Here is a 19,935-nt window from a genome sequence, read left to right on the forward strand (position 1 = left end):
TGATGGTTTGTTCTTTGAAAGTTGCCACTCAGGTGGATAGAGCTTGTAAGAAGGCCGATGGTGTATTAGCGTTCATTAGCAGAGGGATTGAATTCAAGAGTCGTGAAGTGATGTTGCAACTGTACAGGACTTTGGTTAGGCCACATTTGGAGTACTGTGTGCAGTTCTGGTTGCCTCACTTTAGGAAAGATGTGGAAGCTTTGGAGAGGGTGCAGAGGAGATTTACCAGGATGTTGCCTGGAATGGAGAATAGGTCGTACGAGGATAGGTTGAGAGTGCTAGGCCTTTTCTCATTGGAACGGCGAAGGATGAGGGGTGACTTGATAGAGGTTTATAAGATGATCAGAGGACTCGATAGAGTAGACAGTCAGAAACTTTTTCCCCGGGTACAACAGAGTGTTACAAGGGGACATAAATTTAAGGTGAAGGGTGGAAGGTATAGGGGAGATGTCAGGGGTGGGTTCTTTACCCAGAGAGTGGTGGGGGCATGGAATGCGCTGCCTGTGGGAGTGGTAGAGTCAGAATCTTTGGTGACCTTTAAGCGGCAATTGGATAGGTACATGGATGGGTGCTTAAGCTGGGACAAATGTTCGGCACAACATCGTGGGCCGAAGGGCCTGTTCTGTGCTGTATTGTTCTATGTTCTATGTTCTATGTTCCTGATTGATATCCTGGCTATCAGTCACTGTGTGTTGAGAACAGCAATACAGATGTTGCGATAACAGTGATATGTTGAGCTCATACTGTTGAACCACTGTCTGACACAAGCTAACTTGCCACACACTGCAATCCTCTTCCCTAGACTATTCATAGTGGGAGAGGCTTCCTAACAATCCGCAGCAGATGTGAGGATTGGAACTGGGAAGGATCTGCTGCATTCAAAAAGACAGTCAGGCAGCATTTAAAGGGGCAGGATTTTCCCAAAGATCAACAGAGACACAGTCTCTCCAGTCTCAGCAACCTGAGGCCTCTCAACACGTAAGGGTCCTGGCGGTCAGACTGGGGGAAAATGGGTAGTTTCTCCCTCCATTTCCTGGATACAGGATCTTTACCACAGATAATGCTGCCTGATACAGAAGTAAAATGGGTAAGGGGGCTTCCAGAAAAGCAACAGAACCAAGTAGTGATTGATTAATGATTAATTCAGGAATAGAAAACCATGTAAAAGAGTATGCTTGAGGGGAACATACAAACTGACTGTAAAGGTGTTTGTCAGAATGCGAATTGAAAAAGATTGTGGAGGTGCCGGTGTTAGACTTGGGTGGACAACATCAAAACAGGTTTATTTAAAATAACAAGCTTTCAGAGCAATGGTCCTTCATCAGTTGAAAACCGACAACTTGTGATCTCCAATAAACGTGTTGGACTATAACCTGGTATCATGTGACTTCTGACTTTGAGAAAAAAAAGGTGAAGATAAATGTCAGTCTCTTACAGTCAAAAACAGGGGAGTTTAGTTTTGTGTTCACAAAGGAGGACACAAAGAACATTCCAGAAAACATTGGGAAACACAGGGTTTAGTGAGAGAGAGGAAATGAAAGAAATCTAAATTAGTCGAGAAATGGTATTGGTGAAATTGATGAGACAGGAGGCTGATAAATCCCCAGGGTTTAATAATCTACATCCCAAAGCACTTAAGGAAGTGGCCCTGGAAATAATGGATGCATTAGTGGTCAGCTTCCAAGATTCTACAATCTCTGGAACATTCCCTATAGATTACTCCCTATAGATTACAACAAATGTTTACCCACTATTTAAGAAGAGAGATGGAGTGAAAACAGGGATGATGTGTGTAGATTCAGTGTTAACAATCAATTTCATGATATTCCTCTGAGTTACAGAGACCAAGCAGGGAAGGATACCCCATGAACTCTTTGGCAGGAGAGTGGCTCGGTCTTGATAAACAGAGTTGGTTTATGACATCATACTGAATAGTGAGTTACATTCCATCTGAGTGATGTGAGAGTCTCTGGGAGACCTCAGGCCGGACTTAAAAGGACAAGTTACTGTTTCACAATAAAGACCATCACACTGAACCGAGAACTTAGAACTGGTTAACTCCTCACAGGAACTGTCCTTTCTATCCTGATGGTGGAGCTTATCTTGTGATATGAGTTAACCATTTCAGGTATTAACTATCTCACAGGACAATATCCGCCTGGTAATGAGAAACAGCTCTCATTAACCAGATAATCTCAGCCAGTACAGAAGGTGAAACATAAATGACGGTTAACCATTGTACAGACAGCTGCAGCTAGTGACGATGGGGTTTACTGGAAAGGGAAATGAAACCCCCGACTCGCTCTGTAGTGCCCTGTCATAACCACCCAATGAATGTGAAGAAACACAAGACAGAATAAAAGACAGCCTCAGCATTCAAACAGTGAGAGTGAGAACAGAAACTGATTCTCAGGCAGCAGAGGAACCGTTTCCTGTCGTGGAAGATGAAATTGTGAAATTAGAATTCGAGCTAAAACGTGATGGAGCAGACAGACCCAAACTAACAGGAAATGGATGAGGCAGCAGTTCCCACAAATAGATTCAGAAATCTGGAGCTCAGAAGCAGGAGCCAAAACAGAAACAAAAAAAAAGCAAGGCCAGTTCTTCATAGAAAGGTGAATGTACAATGGGAACATCTATTGTCTCATCCATGTCCCTAATCTGCATGAGTAGATTTCATCATTTGGCCCTTATCCACCCCCTTGATTCCTTGGTTATAAAAATAAGTGCAGATACTGGAGATCTGAAACCTAAAAGAAATTATGTGAACAGGCCAATAAGGAGCGATGCCATATTGGATTTGGTACTGGGGAAGGAACCCGGTCAGGTGTTAGATTTGGAAGTAGCTAAGCACTTTGGCGATAGTGACCATAATTTGGTAATGTTTACAATAACAATGGGCAGGGATAAGTATATACAGCAGGGACAGAGGTATAACTGGAGGAAAGGCAATTACGATGTGATTAGGCAAGATTTAGGATGCATAGGATGTGGAAAGAAACTGCAGGAGATGGTCACACTTGAAATTTGGAGCTTATTCAAAGAACAGCTACTGCGGGTCCTTAATAAATATATACCTATCAGGCAGGGAGGTACTTGTTGAGAGTGGGAGCCATGGTTTACTAAAGAAGTTGAAGCTCTTGTCAAGAGGAAGAAGAAGGCTTATGTGAGGGTGAGGCGTGAAGGCTCAGTTAGGGGGCTTGAGAGTTATGAGTTAGCCAGAAAAGACCTAAAGAGAGGGCTAAGAATAACCATGAGGAGACATGAGAAGTTGATGGTGGATAGGATCAAGGAAAGCCCTAAGGCCTTCTATCGGTATATCAGGAATAAAAGAATGACTAGAATAAGATTAGGCCCAATCAAAGACAGTAGTGGAAATTTGTGTGTGGAATCTGAGGACATAGTGGAAGTGCTCGATGAATACTGGTCGTCAGTATTCACATTGGAAAAGGGCAATGTTAGTGAGAATACGGAGATATGGGCTACAAGATTAGATGGGATTGCAGTTAACAACAAGGAGGTTTTAGCAATTTTAGAAGATCTGAAAATAGATAAGACCCCTGGGTCAAATGGGATTTATCCTCTGATTCTCTGGGAAGCCAGGGAGGAGATGACAGAGGCTTTGGCTTTGATCTTTATGTCATCATTGTTGACAGGAGTAGTGCCAGAAGACTGGAGGATAGCAAATATTGTTCCCTTGTTTAAGAAAGGGAGTTGAGACAACCCTGGTAGTTATAGGCAAGTAAGCCTTATTTCAGTTGTGGGTAAGATGGTGGAAAATGTTGTAAGAGACAAGATTTATAATCATCTAGAAAGGAATAATTTGATTAGGGATAGTCAACACAGTTTTGTGAAGAGTAGGTAGTGCCTCATTAACATCATTGAATTCTTTGAGAAGGTGACAAAACATGTGGATGAAGGTAAGTAGTTGATGTGGTGTATATGGACTTCAATAAGGCGTTTGACAAGGTTCCACATGGTAAGGCTATTGCACACAATACGGAATTTCTGGATTTAAGGTGATTTAGTGAATTCAATCAGAAATTGGCTAGCTGAAAGAAGACAGAGGTTGGTGGTTGATGGAAAATGCTCATGCTGGATCTCAGTTACCAGTGGTGTGCCGCAAAGATCTGTTTTGGGGCCACAGCTGTTTGTCATTTTTATAAATGATCTGGATCCGTGCGTAGAAGGGTGGGTTAGTAAACTTGCGATGACACTAAGGTAGGCAGAGTTGTGGATAGTGCCAAAGGATGTTGTGGATTGCAGGGGGACAGAGCTGGGCGGAGAAGTAGCAAATAGAATTTAATGCGGAAAAGTGTGAGGTGGTTCACTTCGGATGAAATAACAGTAATGCAGAGTACGGGGTTAATGGTCAAATTCTTGGCAGTGCAGATGAATAGAGAAATCTTAATGTCCTGCTGCATAAATCCCTGGAAGTTGCCATCCAAGTTGATAGGGTTGTTAAGAAGGTAGACAATGTGTTGGCATTTATTGGTAGGGGGATTGAGTTTTGGAGCCATGATGTCATGCTTCAGCTGTACAAGACACTGATAAGGCCGCACTGCAGTATTACACTGGAGTTCTGGTCACTGCATTATTGGAAGGATGTGGAAGCTTCCGAAACAGTTCAGATGAAATTTACTCGGATGTTGCCTGATATGGAAGGAAGGTCTTATGAGGAAAGGCTGAGGGAACTGAGGCTGTTTTTGTTAGAGAGAAGAAGGTGGACAGGTGAGTTAATCGAGGCGTATAAGATAATCAGATGGTTAGATTGGGTGGACATTGAGAGCATTTTTCCTCGGATGGTGAAAGCTAACATGAAGAGACATAGCTTTAAATTGAGGGGTGGTAGATTTATGGCAGATATTTGGGTAGATTCTTTCCTCAGAGAATTGTAGGGGTGTGGAATGGCCTGCCTACAACAGTAGTAGACTCACTTAGTAGTGTTAAGGGCATTTAATTGGGCATATGGATAATAATGGAATGGTGTAGGTTAGATAGGAATCAGATTAATTCCACAGATTGGGGCAACATCGAGGGCTGAAGGGCCTGTACTGTGCATTAATGATCTATGTTCTATGTTCTATGTAAATTGCAGGAGAAACTCTGCAGGTCTGGCAGCATCTGTGGGAAGAAAACAGAGTTGACATTTCGACTCTAATGACTCTTCATCAGAACCCCATCATTTTCTGATTTTGTTCCAGTGATTCTTGGATAGTCCCTCATACACGGTCACTAAAATCAAAGAATTGGTCATTAATAGCATTTTAAGTAGCCTCTTGAAGAGGGAAAGGGTGTTTCAAAGATACAGACATTGAGAGAGTCAGTGCCAGAGAGCAGTGACCAGAAAAATGAAGATCCAACAAGAATATTTTAATCTGCAAAGCCAAAAAACACTGGGGACAACCTTTACTCCATTTGATAGTATTCACAGGGTTAGACTCAGAAATGTACACCTGCTAACTTCACTATACCACCGTTTTATTGCTTGAGATGTGTTGATGGGAAACATTGATTCATCTTCATGAGCCACAACCAATCCATCACAAAGAATAGTGATGGAGAGATAGTAAATCAGGAATGATCAAGAGAAATCCATTCAATCAGCAGAGTGATCTTCAAGGGTGAGGTTTTCTGGGTGAGTGATGATCGGGGTGGGGTGGGGATGATGGGTGAGTGATGATGTGGGTGGGGTGGGGTTGATGGGTGAGTGATGATGGGGGTGGGGCTTGTGGGTGAAAAGGATTGACACACAGTACAACCTGGCTGTTCCAGAACACCTCAAGTCTGTGGACAATAAACTTGAGCTGCTGCAATTATCTGGCAGTTATCAGGTTCCTGCAAGTTGTGTGGGCAAGAGTGGGATTGCAGGGACAGTGAGTAAATGGGCAAGACTGCAGTCTGCAGGGAGAATGGGCAAACTGACCATGACACCTTGGGACAGGGAGTGATTGAAGTGGGGAGAAGAAATGGAAATGTCATTGTGAGAGGGGACAGTATAATGAGGGGGATAGATCTTATCCCTACAGACATGAGCCTGATTTCCAAAGGATTTGCTGCCTGCCCAGTGCCAGGGAAAAGGATATCTCCTCAGGGCTGGAGAAGAATCTTGGAGTGGGAGGAAAAGGATCTGGTCATCATTGTCCATGTTGGGACGAATAACACTGGGAACACAAGAAAGAAAGCTTCACTGAAAGACTTTGAACAGTTTGGAGCTAAATTATAAGACAGAATCTGCAAGGTAAGAATCTCTGGATTACTGCCTGAGCCACTGGCAAACTGGTACTGGGCAAATACAGTCAAGCAGTTCAATTGTGACTCGGAGTCTGGTCTGGATGGGTTTTGGTTTGTGGGGCATTGGTACCAGTACTGGGTAAAAGGGACAGGCTTCACTTGAACCATGCTGGGACCAGTGTCCCGGTGAATCAAATAACTAGGGCTATAGAGAGAGCTATAAACTAATTCAAAAGGGGCAAGCTTTGGGAGAAGTTGTCTCGGGCTGACAAAGCAAGGGGAGACAGCAGACAGGAGACAACAATATCCAGAATGGGACAGGAACAGACAGAGGATACAAACATATAAAAGCAGCAGTGAATAGGGTCACTGGGGGAAATAATGTCCATGACTCTTTACTTGAATGCACAGAATATTCAGAACAATATAACTGAAATAACGGCCCAATTGCAGGTTAACATAGATTTGTTAGGAAAATTCCGATTAGGCATAAAATGTTCATTCTCTTTCTTTCACTACAGATGCTGCCAGACCTGCTGAGTTTCTCCAACATTCCCTGTGCTAGTTTCAGGTTTCCATCATCTGCAGTATTTTGTCTTTTGTAAAACAAGAAGCAGTAGATGTAATATCGAGGGATTTTCAGTCAGTTTTTGATAAAGTCCCACACATTAGGCTAATAAAAAGAGTGCATGGTGTTGACAGGAGTCTATAAGTATGGATAGAAGTTTGGCTAACTAATAGAAGACAGAGAGTGAGGATAAGGGGGCATTTTCAGGATGGCAACCTGCAGCTGTTGGAGTGTCACAGGGATCAGTACTGCGGCCAGAATTATTTACTGTATTTATTGATGCCTTGGATGAGGACAGTGAATGTACTGACTCCAAGTCTGTGGTTAACACAACAATAGGTGTGAAGGTAAGTAATGACAAAGAGTCTGCACAGGGATACTGACACAGGAGACACAGGAAGTGAGGAGGCAAAAACTTGGCAGATGAAGAAATGTGAGTCCATACACTTTGTCTGGAAGAACAGAGGAGCTGAATATTATTGAAATAGGGAAGTTGGCAGAAAGCTACAGAACAGAGGGATTTGGGAGTCCTCGTCCATGAATGACAAAAGGTTAACATCCAAGTTCTGTTGGTCAGAGGAAAGGCAAATGGAGAGTATCCTTTATTTCAAAGGAAATGGAGAATAAAATTAGGAAGGTTTTGTCAAAACTGTACAAATCCCAAGTCAGACCAAAACTGGAATACTGTGAAATAGTTCTTGTTCCTTATCTGAGGAAAGGTGTCCTGGCTTTGGAGGCTGTCTAGAGAAGGGTCACTAGGCTGTTATGGAGGCACTGTCTTACGAGGAGAGGTGACATTGATTGGGCTTGTTCTCACCAGAATATCGAAAAATGTGAGGCAACAGTATTGAAACAGAAAAGATTCCTAGAGGACTTGACAGCATCGATATGAAAAAATGTTTCCACTGAGACTGGGAGCAGAGGACAGAATCTCAGAATAAGGGGATGTATACTTAAGGCAGAGAGGAGAAGGAATTTCCTTACTGAGAAGGGAACTCCACCACACAGGGGAACTGAGGCTGCACCATTCAGTACGATGAAGTTTAGAAAGACGCATTTTTAAATAGAAAGTAAATCCAGAGATACAGAGAAAAGACAGGAAAGTCAAATTGGGGATTATCAGAGCTTTCATGAGCAGTCTCGATGGGCAGAATGGTCTGATTCTGATCTTCCACCTTCTGGTCCAATGGCATTAAGGTCCAACTGAGGCATTTAACAGGGCACTGGATGATTATTTATGCAGAAACAATGTGCAGAATAAAGAAGAAAAGGCAAATAATTGTCACTAAGTTATTGAGTCATTGAGTCATAGCCATACACAGCACAGAAATGGACTCATTAGTCCAACTTGTCCATTCCAATCAGATATTTTAAATTCATCTTGTTCCTTTTGCTAGCATTTGGCCCATATCCCGCGACCTTGTTTCTATTCATATTCTCATCCAAATGCCTTTTAAATGCTGTAATTGTATGAGCCTCCATCACTTCTTCTGGCAGCTCATTCCGCACATGCACCACCCTCTGTGTGGACAGGTTGCCAGTTATGTCCTTTTAAATCTTTCCCCTCTCACCCGAAAACTATTGTCTCCAATTTTGAACACCCCTACCCTGGGAAAAGACGTGGATATTTACCCTATTCATTCTCCTCATAATTTAAAAAAGAACTCTATAAGGTTACCGCTCAGCCTCTGGTGCCTCAGGAAAAACAGCCTCAGCCTATTCAGTGTCTCCCGATAGTTGAAATCCTACAACCCTGGCAACATCCTTGTCATTATTTTCTGAACCCTTTCAAGTTTAACAACATCATTCATTTTGCAAAGAGATCAGAACTGAATGTAATATTCTAAAATTGGCCTAATCAATGTCCCGCACAACTACAACATGGCATCCCTACTCCTGTGCTTGCTATGAAGTTGAAGGCATGTACTGTACCTTTAAGAGATAGTGAAGGCTGTTTTGAACTGAGATCTTGTTGGCACCTGTCATGTGACTGACTAGCAGTCTCAGAGTGAACTGGAAAACTGAAAATATGCAACATTTGTCAGTTTTCACAACAGTTTGAATTTAACTAATCAGTTTAAATTATGCCCCACAATACTAAAATTCAATCAAATTTGAATTTATTGTTTATATCAACTTAGAACCAATGAGATGATCTAATGTTTGGGGTGTAAAGAAGCAGACACTTTGAGAGCTAGCCAGAACAAGCCACCAACTGCCATTGTCAGAGTAACTAGTAGCAAATCACTCTCTATCAAAGATACCTTTCTCATGTGAAACATCTTTGCAACAAAAGACTGAAGACGACCCAGGGACATTTCAATGGGCTAGGTGGATGTCACAGAGTGGTGCCGATGAGCTACAGTGGGTGGATGAGGCTGGTACAAGAGAGATGAGTGTGGCACCATGACAGCAGATCACCTGGCAGGAGGGGCTACACACAGCAGCAACAGAGAGAAGATTGCTAGGATGTTGCCTGGTATGGAAGGAATGTCTTACAGGGAAAGGCTGGGGGCCTTGAGACTGTTCTCATTAGAGAGAAGAAGGTTGAGAGGTGACTTAATGGTGACATACAAGATAATCAGAGGGTTAGATAGGGTGGACAGGGAGAGCCTTTTTCTAAGTATAGGGACGGCAAACACGAGGGGATGCAACTTTAAAGTGAGGGGAGATAGGTATAAGACAGATGTTAGAGGTAGTTTCTTTCCTCAGAGAGTAGTAAGGGTATGGAATGCTTTGCCTGCAACGGTAGTAGATTTACCAAGTTTAAGTGCATTTAAGTTGTCATTGCACAGGCATATGGACATGCATGGAATAGTATAGGTGCGATAGGCTTCAGATTAGTATGACAGGGCGGCGCAACATCGAGGGCCGAAGGGCCTGTACTGTGCTGTAATGTTCTATGTTCTATGTTCTATTGCACTCTGTCCTTGATCCCATCAGATGTTGTGAGGAGTGCTCAGGCATCCAATTCAAAGATTTAAAGATTACAAAGCACAATGTGTAAAAGAACAGGAGACACTCTCCATCTCCTGATCATCAACATCCTTCCTTCATTTAACATCATCACACAAAACATGAACTGGCATTCAGCATATTAATTTTTGGAAATGTTCCTGTTTGGAACAGACCCAGGATTCGATGTTGTCACAGATACTGAACTTCAACTGGTTCACAGTTTGTGCAGTCCTGGAGATGTTTTAATGGAACAAATTCAATATTATTGATTATAGAGAATTGATGTGAGTGTCAGCATGGGTCCTTTGGTGAAAATCACTCTGAATCACAAAGCTGTAAATTCACCAACTTTGTAAAAACACTAAGTGGGCTTTCAAATCCACCCCAACCAGATCCAGTGAACACACAGACTAATCCAATCCACCCAAAATACTCACCTTAATGTGCTGCCTGTCCCTCAGTCCCATTCTCCCAGTAAATGAATGACAGAAAAAGATGGGAGGAACACTCCATTTTCAGATTTATGTTCCCGGCCTGTGGAGCTCTGTGTCAGCTGAACCAAGCAATCTCCAGACTGTGACAAATTCTCCTTGTGACTCTCCCCTCTGGTTCTCAATGTTCAAACTTATGGAATTCACACAAACTCCACAGAACCACAAACCATAGAAAGGTATTTTACGATAAGTTAAACCTCTCCTAAGCAAACATTTACCCAAAGTAACACAGAGGGACAGAGTCACAACAAATAGAGTTCTAATGATCATCATATTCTGTCTTTTCCACAGTGACATGGTGCCTGAGGGAAATGGGGTAGACTGGGGCAGATTGGAGACAAATGTGAGGGCTACAGGGTGTGTCCCTCCAGCTCTGGGTAGAGGACATGGAGCCAGTGATGGTCTCAGGGTCAGGCTGATGAAACTTCAGCTCAATTAGTGAGTTAGGGTGAGTCTAGCAATATTCCACCTCACTTCAGGGGTGATGGAAGAGGAGATGCAGCACGGATTTGAAGGAACACCATTCTGGGTGAAGAATGAGAGACTCCAGCACAGCAATCTCTGATCCTGGATGAGAGGTCAATTTGGTGATGACACCAACATAAGGAGGAAAGTGAGGTGTCAAGAGGAGATGGAGAGTCTGCAGAGAGAGAGAGAGAGAGAGGTGAAATGATTGGGCAAAATGTGGCAAATGGAATATAATATTATAACATGTAATAGTGTTTTTTTTGGAAGTGTAGAAATTACTGAGTAGTTTGATCAGAAGAATTAGAACAGGAGTAGTCCATTCAGCCCCATTCCTGTTCCACCATTCAATGGAGTTAGAGAGTCACAGTGTCATACAGCACAGAATTAGACTCTTTTGTCCAAACAGTCCATGGCGAATAAAATCCCAAACTAAACTAGTCACACCTGCCTGCTCCTGCCAATATCCCTCCAAACCTTTCCTATACTTATACATATCCTAATGTCTTTTAAACATTGCAAATGTATCTGCATCCACTACTTCCTCATGAAGTTCATTCCACCCTTGAACTACCCTCTGTGTAAAATAATTGGCCCTCATATCTTTTTGAAATCTCTCTTCTCTCACCTTAAAAATGGGTTCCCTAGTCTAGAGATCCCTCATCCTCAGGAAAAGACAACTCCCATAAACCCTATTGATATCTCTCTTTATTTTATAACCTTCTATCTGGTGGCCTTCCAACCTGTTATGCTCCAGTGAGAAAAGTCCCAGCTTTTCCAGACTTTCTTTGTAACACAACTCTTCCATAGGTATCAACATCCTGGTAAATCACTTCAGAACCATCTCCAGTTTAACAACATGCTTCCTATAACTGGATGACCAGAACTGGACACTGTATTCCAGAAGAGGCCTCACCAATATCCTGCACAATCTCAATATCACTGTTATCCCAACTCCTATAATCAAAGGATGAAGCAATGAAGCTAAGCATGAAATGTCTTTTAAGCACCCTGTCTACATGTGATGCAAACTTCAAAGAATTATGTACCAGCACTCTGAGATCCTCAGCTGAACAAACATTCCTCACATCCACTTTTCTGCTCTTTCCTGGAAACTGGTTATGAAGTTATCAATCTCAGTCTTGAACATACACAAGGATTCTGCTCCCACAGCTCTCTGGAGCAAGGAACTCAAAGACTCACAATCCTGTCAGAGAAGACATTCTTCCTCATCTCAGTCTTAAACTGGTGTCCTTGAATTATGAGACTGTGGCCTCTGGTCTGAGACTCTCCCATGATGGGAAACATCCTGTCAACATTTACTCTGTTAAGCCCCTTAACAATCGTGTACGCTTCAAAGAGATCATCTCTCATTCTTCTCAAGTGAGTGGAGTCCCAACCTATTCAGCCTTCGCTCATAAGACAGTCCCTCCGTACCTGGGATCATCCTCATGAACCTTCTCTGAACTGCCTCCAATAAAATAAATCTTTCTTTAAATAAGGTGAACCAAAACTGCTGACAGTATACCTGGTGTGGCCCAACCAGCACCTAGTCCAGTTGCAGTAAGACTTCCTGACTCTTATACTCCAATCCCCTTGAAATAAGGGTCAACATTCCATCAGCCTTCCTGATTACCTGTTAACCCTGTGTGCTAGCTTTCTGAGTTTTATGCACAGGTTTACCCAAGTCCCTTTGTGTTGCAGTTTTCTGCAATTTCTTCCTATTTAAATAACATTCTGTTCTTTTGTTCTGCCTTGCAAAAGGAACAACTTCACATTTTCACACATTATGCTCCATTTGCAAGTTAAATGACAAATATCTCTGTAGACTTGCTTGCGTCTCTCTCACAAACTGCCTTTTCAACTATTTTTGTGCTATCTGTAAATATTCCTATAGTAGATTGACTTCTCTTCTCCCAGTCATTAATATAAATTGTAAAGAGTTGTGGTCCCAGCACTGATCCGTGTGGAACCCCACTGGTCACAATTCAGAACCTGAAAATGAACCCCTTATCCCTTTTCGCTGTTTCCTGCCCATGAACCATTTCTCTAGCCCCAATAGTATGCCCCCTCCAGTATCGTGGGCTCTTATCAAATGAATTAACCTTTTGTGAGGTACCTCTCCAAATGCCTCTTGGAAGTCTAAATACAACACATTTACTGGTTCCCCTCTCTCCACGCTGCATGAGACTTTCTCAAAAAACTCAAATAAATTAGTCAGATACAATTTCCCTTTCATGAAGCCACACTGACTCTGCTTGATTAGATTATGATTGTCTAAATATTCTGCTATTACTTCCTGAATATATTAACGTGATTGTTTTTTCTCCATCCAAGGGGAAGGGCTTGTCCTGATTGGAGTTAAGAATGAAAAGAAGGTTTGAAACATTTCAGTTTCTTTAGGCCTTGACAGGGTGAATATGGAGAGGAGGTTGTTTCCCTTTGTGGGAGAGTCTGGGACCAGAGGGCAAAAGCTCATAGGAATGGGTCTGTGATTTAAGATGGAAGTGAGGAGGAATTTCATCTCTCAGAGGAAGTGAATCTGAGGAATTCTTTACCACAGAGGGCTGTTGAGATTGAGTCCTGAAGTAACTTACAGTCTGATAGCGACAGATTTTTAATCAGGAATGGAATCCAAGGTTTTGGGGAAAAGGCAGGAAAGGAGAGATGGGGACTATCAGAGCAACCATGATCTCACTGAATGGCAGAACCAACACAATGAGCTGAATGGCCTCTTCTCTCCTGTATCCTTTCATCTTTAGATCCAGTTGTGGCATATAACAGGCTATTGGATGGTTGTTTAAATATGAACAGTGAGATTCCACTTTGTGCAGCATATGTTGCTTCCTCTTTTCTATTTCTGAGACTCAGTTTGAAGCAATTGTTTAAAAAGGAAACCTTATCTCAGCCAAATTGTCGCAATCACATATCCTTCAGTTAGTCTCTCTCTTTGTTCCGTAGATGGTGAAATCTCCAGTTTGTTCCACAGTATTGTTTGTCCATTAAATAGCTGGGAAATGGTGGGAGCACAGGGGGACTCTACACTCTCAGTGAGTGTGAGGGAGCAGCTTGAGAGTAGAGAATTAATGTGAGTGCCAGCATGGGTCCATTGGTGAAACTAACTTTGAATCACAAAGCTGAAAATTCACCAACTTTGTAAAGCAGGAGGTTGTCTTTCTAATCCACCCCAACGAGACCCAGTGAACACACAGACTAATCCAATCCAATCCAAATTCACACCTTAATGGTGTTCTCAATCCCATTCTTCCAGAAAATGAATGACAGAAAAAGATGGGAGGAACACTCCACTTTTTGGTCTGCGTTCCCAGCCTGTGTAGCTCTGTGTCAGCTGCACCAAACAATCCACAGAGAGTGATAAATTCTCCTTGTGATTCTCCCCTCCAGTTCTCAATGCTCAAGCTTATAGAATTCACATAAACTCCACAGCAGCACAAACCATAGAAAGGTATTTTATAAAGATTTAAACTTCTCCAAAGCATACACTTACCCAAATCAACACTGAGGAACAGAGTTATTGCAAATGCAGTTCCACTCATCATCTCAGCAGAGTGACAACCCTGTTTCTCCACACAATTTATTGTACATCCAGTTAAAACAGTGAAACACAAAATATCCCAGCCAACTGCAGCTTCTTTAATGTCTCATTTCTCAGGAGGTAAAGAAGTTAAAGTGTCAGTAAAGGGGAAGCAGTGACAATAAACCAATGGCTGTTCCCTTCTCAGGGAGGATATGACTGGCTTGATTTTCTCATAATCTAGTGAATTTTATTTTAGCAGCGGTGCTAATTATTTATTCAGTGCAAGTCCCTCACACTCATTCACTTCAACATTGAGAATTCACACATTTGCTGCAACCCTGTGAATGATCAAAACATTTATGGAAATATACTGGCTCGGTCTTTACAGTGCAAGATAATTTTGAACATTCCAGTAAAGCTGAAGGATATTGGGCAAGGAGTAAGTCCCATCATTGTCACTGAAGCAGTTGTGTCAGACAAACTAATGGGGCTAAAGTCAGATCAGTCCCCTGGCCTTGATGGCTTATATCCACGGACTCTGAAAGAGGGAACTACAGAGATGTGTTAGTTGTAATTTTCCAAAACTCTTTGGATTCTGGAGAAGTACCGAAGGATTAGAAAGCTGCCAATGTGTCATGCATATTCAGAAGGGAGGGAGGAAAAAACAGATACCATCGTGCAGTTTGCTGGCATTTATTGTTGGAAAAATATTGGAATTTTTTATGCAGGAAGAAATAGCAGAACATTTGAAAATCATAATCATATCAAGCAGACTCAGCATGGCTTCACAAAAGAAAAATTGTTTAATTAATTTAATTTATTAGAGTTTTTCAGGGATGTCGCGACCAAAGTGTGTAGAGGGGAAACAGCGGCACTGATAAATTTGGAAATATTTGCAAACTGCGTGAAAATCTTTGGAGTTTCCGGGATTGGAGATATTTAGTCTATTTGGAGAGGCTGGACAAACTTGGATTGTTTTCACTGAAGTATCACAGGCTGAGAGATGACCTGACAGGTGTTTATAAAATTATGAGAGGCAGGGACAGAATGGATTGTTGAAATCTCATTCCACGGTTGGAAATGTGAAATCTGAGGGTCATAGGTTTAAGGTGAGGGGGGAATGTTTAAAGGAGATGTGTGAGGCAGATTGTTTACACAGGTCATCTCTCAGCCTGTGATACTTCAGTGAAAACAATCCAAGTTTGTCCAGCCTCTCCAAATAGACTAAATATCTCCAATCCCGGAAACTCCAAAGATTTTCACGCAGTTTGCAAATATTTCCAAATTTATCAGTGCCGCTGTTTCCCCTCTACACACTTTGGTCGCGACATCCCTGAAAAACTCTAATAAATTAAATTAATTAAACAATTTTTCTTTTGTGAAGCCATGCTGAGTCTGCTTGATATGATTATGATTTTCAAATGTTCTGCTATTTCTTCCTGCATAAAAAATTCCAATATTTTTCCAACAATAAATGCCAGCAAACTGCACGATGGTATCTGTTTTTTCCTCCCTCCCTTCTGAATATGCATGACACATTGGCAGCTTTCTAATCCTTCGGTACTTCTCCAGAATCCAAAGAGTTTTGGAAAATTAGTAGTAGATGCCTGGAATGAGCTGCCAGGGGAGATGGTTGAAATAGATACAATAACAATATTTAAGAGGCATTTAGACAGACCATACTCAATGATTGAGGTCCTACATCCTTCTGGGATAGGGGATTCCACAGATTCCCCACCTTCTGGGTGAAGAAATTCTTCCTCATCTCAGTCTCAATTGGATGACTCCTTTTCCTGAGATAATGCCCCATGGTTCTTAACTCACCAGCCAAGGGAAACATTGCTACCAACATCCACACTGTCATGCCCTTGAAGCACGTTGAAAGTTTCAATCTAATCACCTCTGATTTTTCAAACGGAGAGCATACAGGCCAATCTCCTCACTCTCTCCCATCCAACAAACTCACCATCCCAGGGATTAGTCTACTGACCCTCCATATAACTCCCTCGATGGTAAGCCTGTGCTTCCTTACATTCAGAAAAAAACTGTCCACGATCCAGGTATGGTCTCCGCAATGCTTTGTCCAACTGCAGCAAGACATCCTCCCTCCTGGACACAACTCCCTTGTGGTGAAGACCAACATTTGCCTTCCTTAGTGACTGGTGCAGCCTCAAGCTGACTTTTAGTGAGTCATGAACACGGAAACCCAGGTCTGTTTGGACACTAACAATTCCCAAACTCTCACTATTTAAGTATATTCTGTCTTCTTGATTCCTTTGGTGAAGTAGCCATCTTTACATCTATTCACATTATGTTCCATCTGCCTTGTCTTTTCCCATTCACTGAGCCTGGCCACTTGATGGCCCCTTGCATCTTCCTCACAGCTTCCAATCTTACCTACTTTTTATACCATCAGAAAGTTTGGAAGCATTCCAATTGGGCCCCATATCCAAAACATTTCTCCAGCTGTTGAGCCGTGCAGTACACTACAAGGAACAGTCTGTCTTCATGTGAGACACCCTTTTACTCCTACTCTTTGCTTGCAGTCATCTTTCTCTTTTTTAAAATTCATTTGTGGGAGCTGGGCATCGCTGGCTGCGCCAGCATTGATAGCCCATTGCTATTTCCCCTTGAGAAGGTGGTGGTGAGCTGCCTTCTTTAATTGCTGCAGTCCACTTGCTGTGGGTTGATCCACAATGCTGGTACAGAGGGAATTCCAGGATTTTGACCCAACGACTGTGAAGGAATGGTGATATATTTCCACGTCAGGGTGGTGAATGGCTTGAGGGGGGCAACTTGCAGGTGGTGGTGCTCCCAAGTACCTACTGCCCTTGTCCTTCTGGGTGGAAGTGATTGTGGGTTCGGAAACTGTTGTCTAAGGATCTTTGATGAATTTCTGCAGTGCCTTTTGTAGATTGTACACACTGCCACTACTGAGCGCCAGTGGTGGAGGGATTGAACGTTTGTAGATGCAGTGCCAATCAAGCTGGTTGCTTTGTCCTGGATAGTGCTAAGCTTCTTGAGTGTTGTTGGAGCTACACCCATCCAGGTAGGTGGGGAGTTTCCATCACACTCCTGACTTGTGTCGTATCAATGTTGGACAGACTTTGGTGTGTCAGGAGGTGAGTTATTCACCACAGTATCCCCAGTCTGTGACCTGTTCTTGTAGCCACTGTGTTTATGTAGTGAGTCTATTTGAGTTTCTGGTCAACGGTAACCCCCAGGATGTTTATATTATGATTTCTCTGTCATATATTTGCCCCTTCACTCAGCCTGTCCAAATCACACTGCAGAGTCTCTACATTTTCCTCACAGCTCACCCCCCCCACTCAGTTTTCTGACACCTGCAAACTTGTAGACAATAAATTCAGTTCACTTTTCTAAATCATAAATCAATATTGTGAATAGCTCAAGTCCAAGCACTGATCCCTGTAGTACCCCACTAATTGCTGTGTGTCTTTTAGAATATGACTCATTTATTGTGACTCTTTGTTACCTGTTTGACAATCAGTTCTCAATCCATTTCATTGCAATATCCCAAACTCATGGACTTTAATTTTTCATGTCAATCTCTTCTGTGGCTCCTCATCAAAAGCCTTCTGAATGTAACTTAGTGTTTGCAGCAAAAATACCAAATCTGAATTGAAATGATGAGAAGGCCAGTGACTCATTAAATTCCTGGTCCATATCGATGTGATTTAACTGTGTTTCCCTGATTTTTTTCAATCTTTTTCTTCCCTTAACAGCCATGTCTGGTCTGTCTTGTGTGACTGCCTTCGTATGGGAGAGGAGAAATTCAAAAAGCGTAAAACCAGTTATAAATTGTGTTTCCATTCTACATTGGTGAAATCAAACAGTTTGTAATCAGTTTAAGTTCAGCTTGTTCAGTTCAGTTACCTGGTCTGTGTTTGCATTTGCCCTGAGTTTCACGGTCAGGCAAATCGGGGACTTTGGACTGTTTGAATAAACCTTTCTCCAATGCGACAACTCCTGGAATAGTGGGCTTGACTTCCAGGGAGTCATGACAATGTGGAATTTTAAATTATACATGTTGTCATTACACCTGTAATGTTTTGGCAAATAATCTGGGGTTAGGAACCATTGTCATTGCAATTGTTGCAGTGAATGTAACCGTCGCTGTATAATTCTCAGTGTAAATTCACTGACAATAAATCATAAACAAATATTACCAGATTCACTTCATGGAAAGCCTACTCAGTAACGTATGTTCACTAAAGGGTTAAGAAGAAGTTAGAAAAAAAAACATTGAAAGACAAGAAATGGAATAAGGAATGTGTTCAAACTGCTGTCCCCTATCTGATACGAGAGAACCATGTTGAACTTCCTCTTTATTGACAGTTTAATTTCTTTAACTCCTGAGAAATGAGTAATTAAAGAAGCGCAGTTGGCCAGGACACTTTACGTTTCAATGTATTAACTGGATGTACAATAAACTGCATGGATACACAGGGTTGGCGCTTTGTTGAGATGATCAGTGGAACTGTATTTACTGTGACTCAGTCCCGCTGTGTTGCTTTGGGGGACTGTTTGCTTTGGAGAAGTTTAACTAGTTGTATATGACCTTTACATAGTTTGTGCTGCTGTGGAGTTTGTGAGGATTCTACAAGTTTGAACATTGACAGCTGGAGGCTAGTGTCACAAGGATAATTTATCACTTTCTGGGGATTGTGTGGTGCAGCTGACACAGAGCTCTACAAATGGGAACACAGACCAGAAAATGGAATGTTCCTCCCATCCTTTTCTGTCATTCATTTACTGGGAGAATGGGATTGAGGGACAGGCTACACCATTAAGGTGTGGATTTAAAGTAGGTTAGATTAGTCTGTGTTCACTGGGTCTCGTTAGGGTGGATTTGAAAGACAACCTCCTGTTTTGCAAAGTTGGTAAATTTACAGCTTTGTGATTCAGAGTGAGTTTCACCAATGGATCCATGCTGACACTCACATTAGTTCTCTATTCTCAAGCTGCCCCTTCACACTTGCTGAGAGTGTAGAGTGTTCTCCTGTGCTCCCACCATTTCCCAGCTGTTTAATGGACAGACAATACTGTGGGTCAAACTGCAAATTTCACCATCTATGGAGCAAAGAGAGGGTAACTGCAAGAACTATGATTTCAACAATTTGGTTGAGATAAGGTTTCCTTTTATAAACACCTGCTGCAAACTGAGCCCGGGAAACAGAAAAAGGGAAGCAACATTTGCTGCACAAAGTGGAATCTCACTGTTCCCAAAATCACAGGAATGTTCTGATGAAGAAGGAAGCCAATGGGCCCATTTTATCTGCACCAGCTCTGTGAGCATGTTAAATTGCCTTTTCCCCTCCAACCTGCACATTGGTTATGTTTAAATAACTATCCAATAGCCTGTTAAATTCCACAACTAGACCTTAAGACCAGAAGATATAAGAGCAGAATTAGGGCATTCAGCTCAATGGGTTGGTTCTGCCATTCAATGAGATCATGGCTGACCTGGTAGTCCCCATCTCTACTTTCCTAATTTTCCCCATAACCCTGGATTCCATTCCTGATTAAAAATCTGTCGCTATCAGACTCAAAGTTACTTCTGGACTTAGTCTCAACAGCCCTCTGTGGAAAAATAATTCCTCAGATTCACTTCCTCTGAGAGTTGAAATTCCTCCTCATCTCCATCTTAAATCACA

General features: G+C 42.2%; 1 protein-coding gene across 4 annotated transcripts in view; it reads right to left on the reverse strand.

The window, feature by feature from the left end:
* Nucleotides 1-14,351, reverse strand: part of LOC122552552 (immunoglobulin superfamily member 3-like) — a 60,655-nt gene extending 46,304 nt beyond the window's left edge. For 3 of the 4 annotated variants that reach the window (XM_087991038.1, XM_087991036.1, XM_087991035.1), the window contains exon 1: nucleotides 14,228-14,348. In XM_087991038.1, coding sequence (XP_087847164.1) covers nucleotides 14,228-14,279 — 52 coding nt within the window. In that variant the 5' untranslated portion in view covers nucleotides 14,280-14,348. Of the gene's footprint in view, nucleotides 1-14,227 lie in introns of all 4 variants that reach the window. The other variant, XM_087991037.1, reaches the window with a different exon arrangement.
* Between the last annotated feature and the right edge of the window lie 5,584 nt (nucleotides 14,352-19,935).

This window comes from Chiloscyllium plagiosum, unplaced genomic scaffold (assembly GCF_037043375.1).
Source record: "Chiloscyllium plagiosum isolate Xiang-an unplaced genomic scaffold, Cpla_swu_hap1 HiC_scaffold_10, whole genome shotgun sequence".
Lineage (NCBI taxonomy): Eukaryota > Metazoa > Chordata > Chondrichthyes > Orectolobiformes > Hemiscylliidae > Chiloscyllium > Chiloscyllium plagiosum.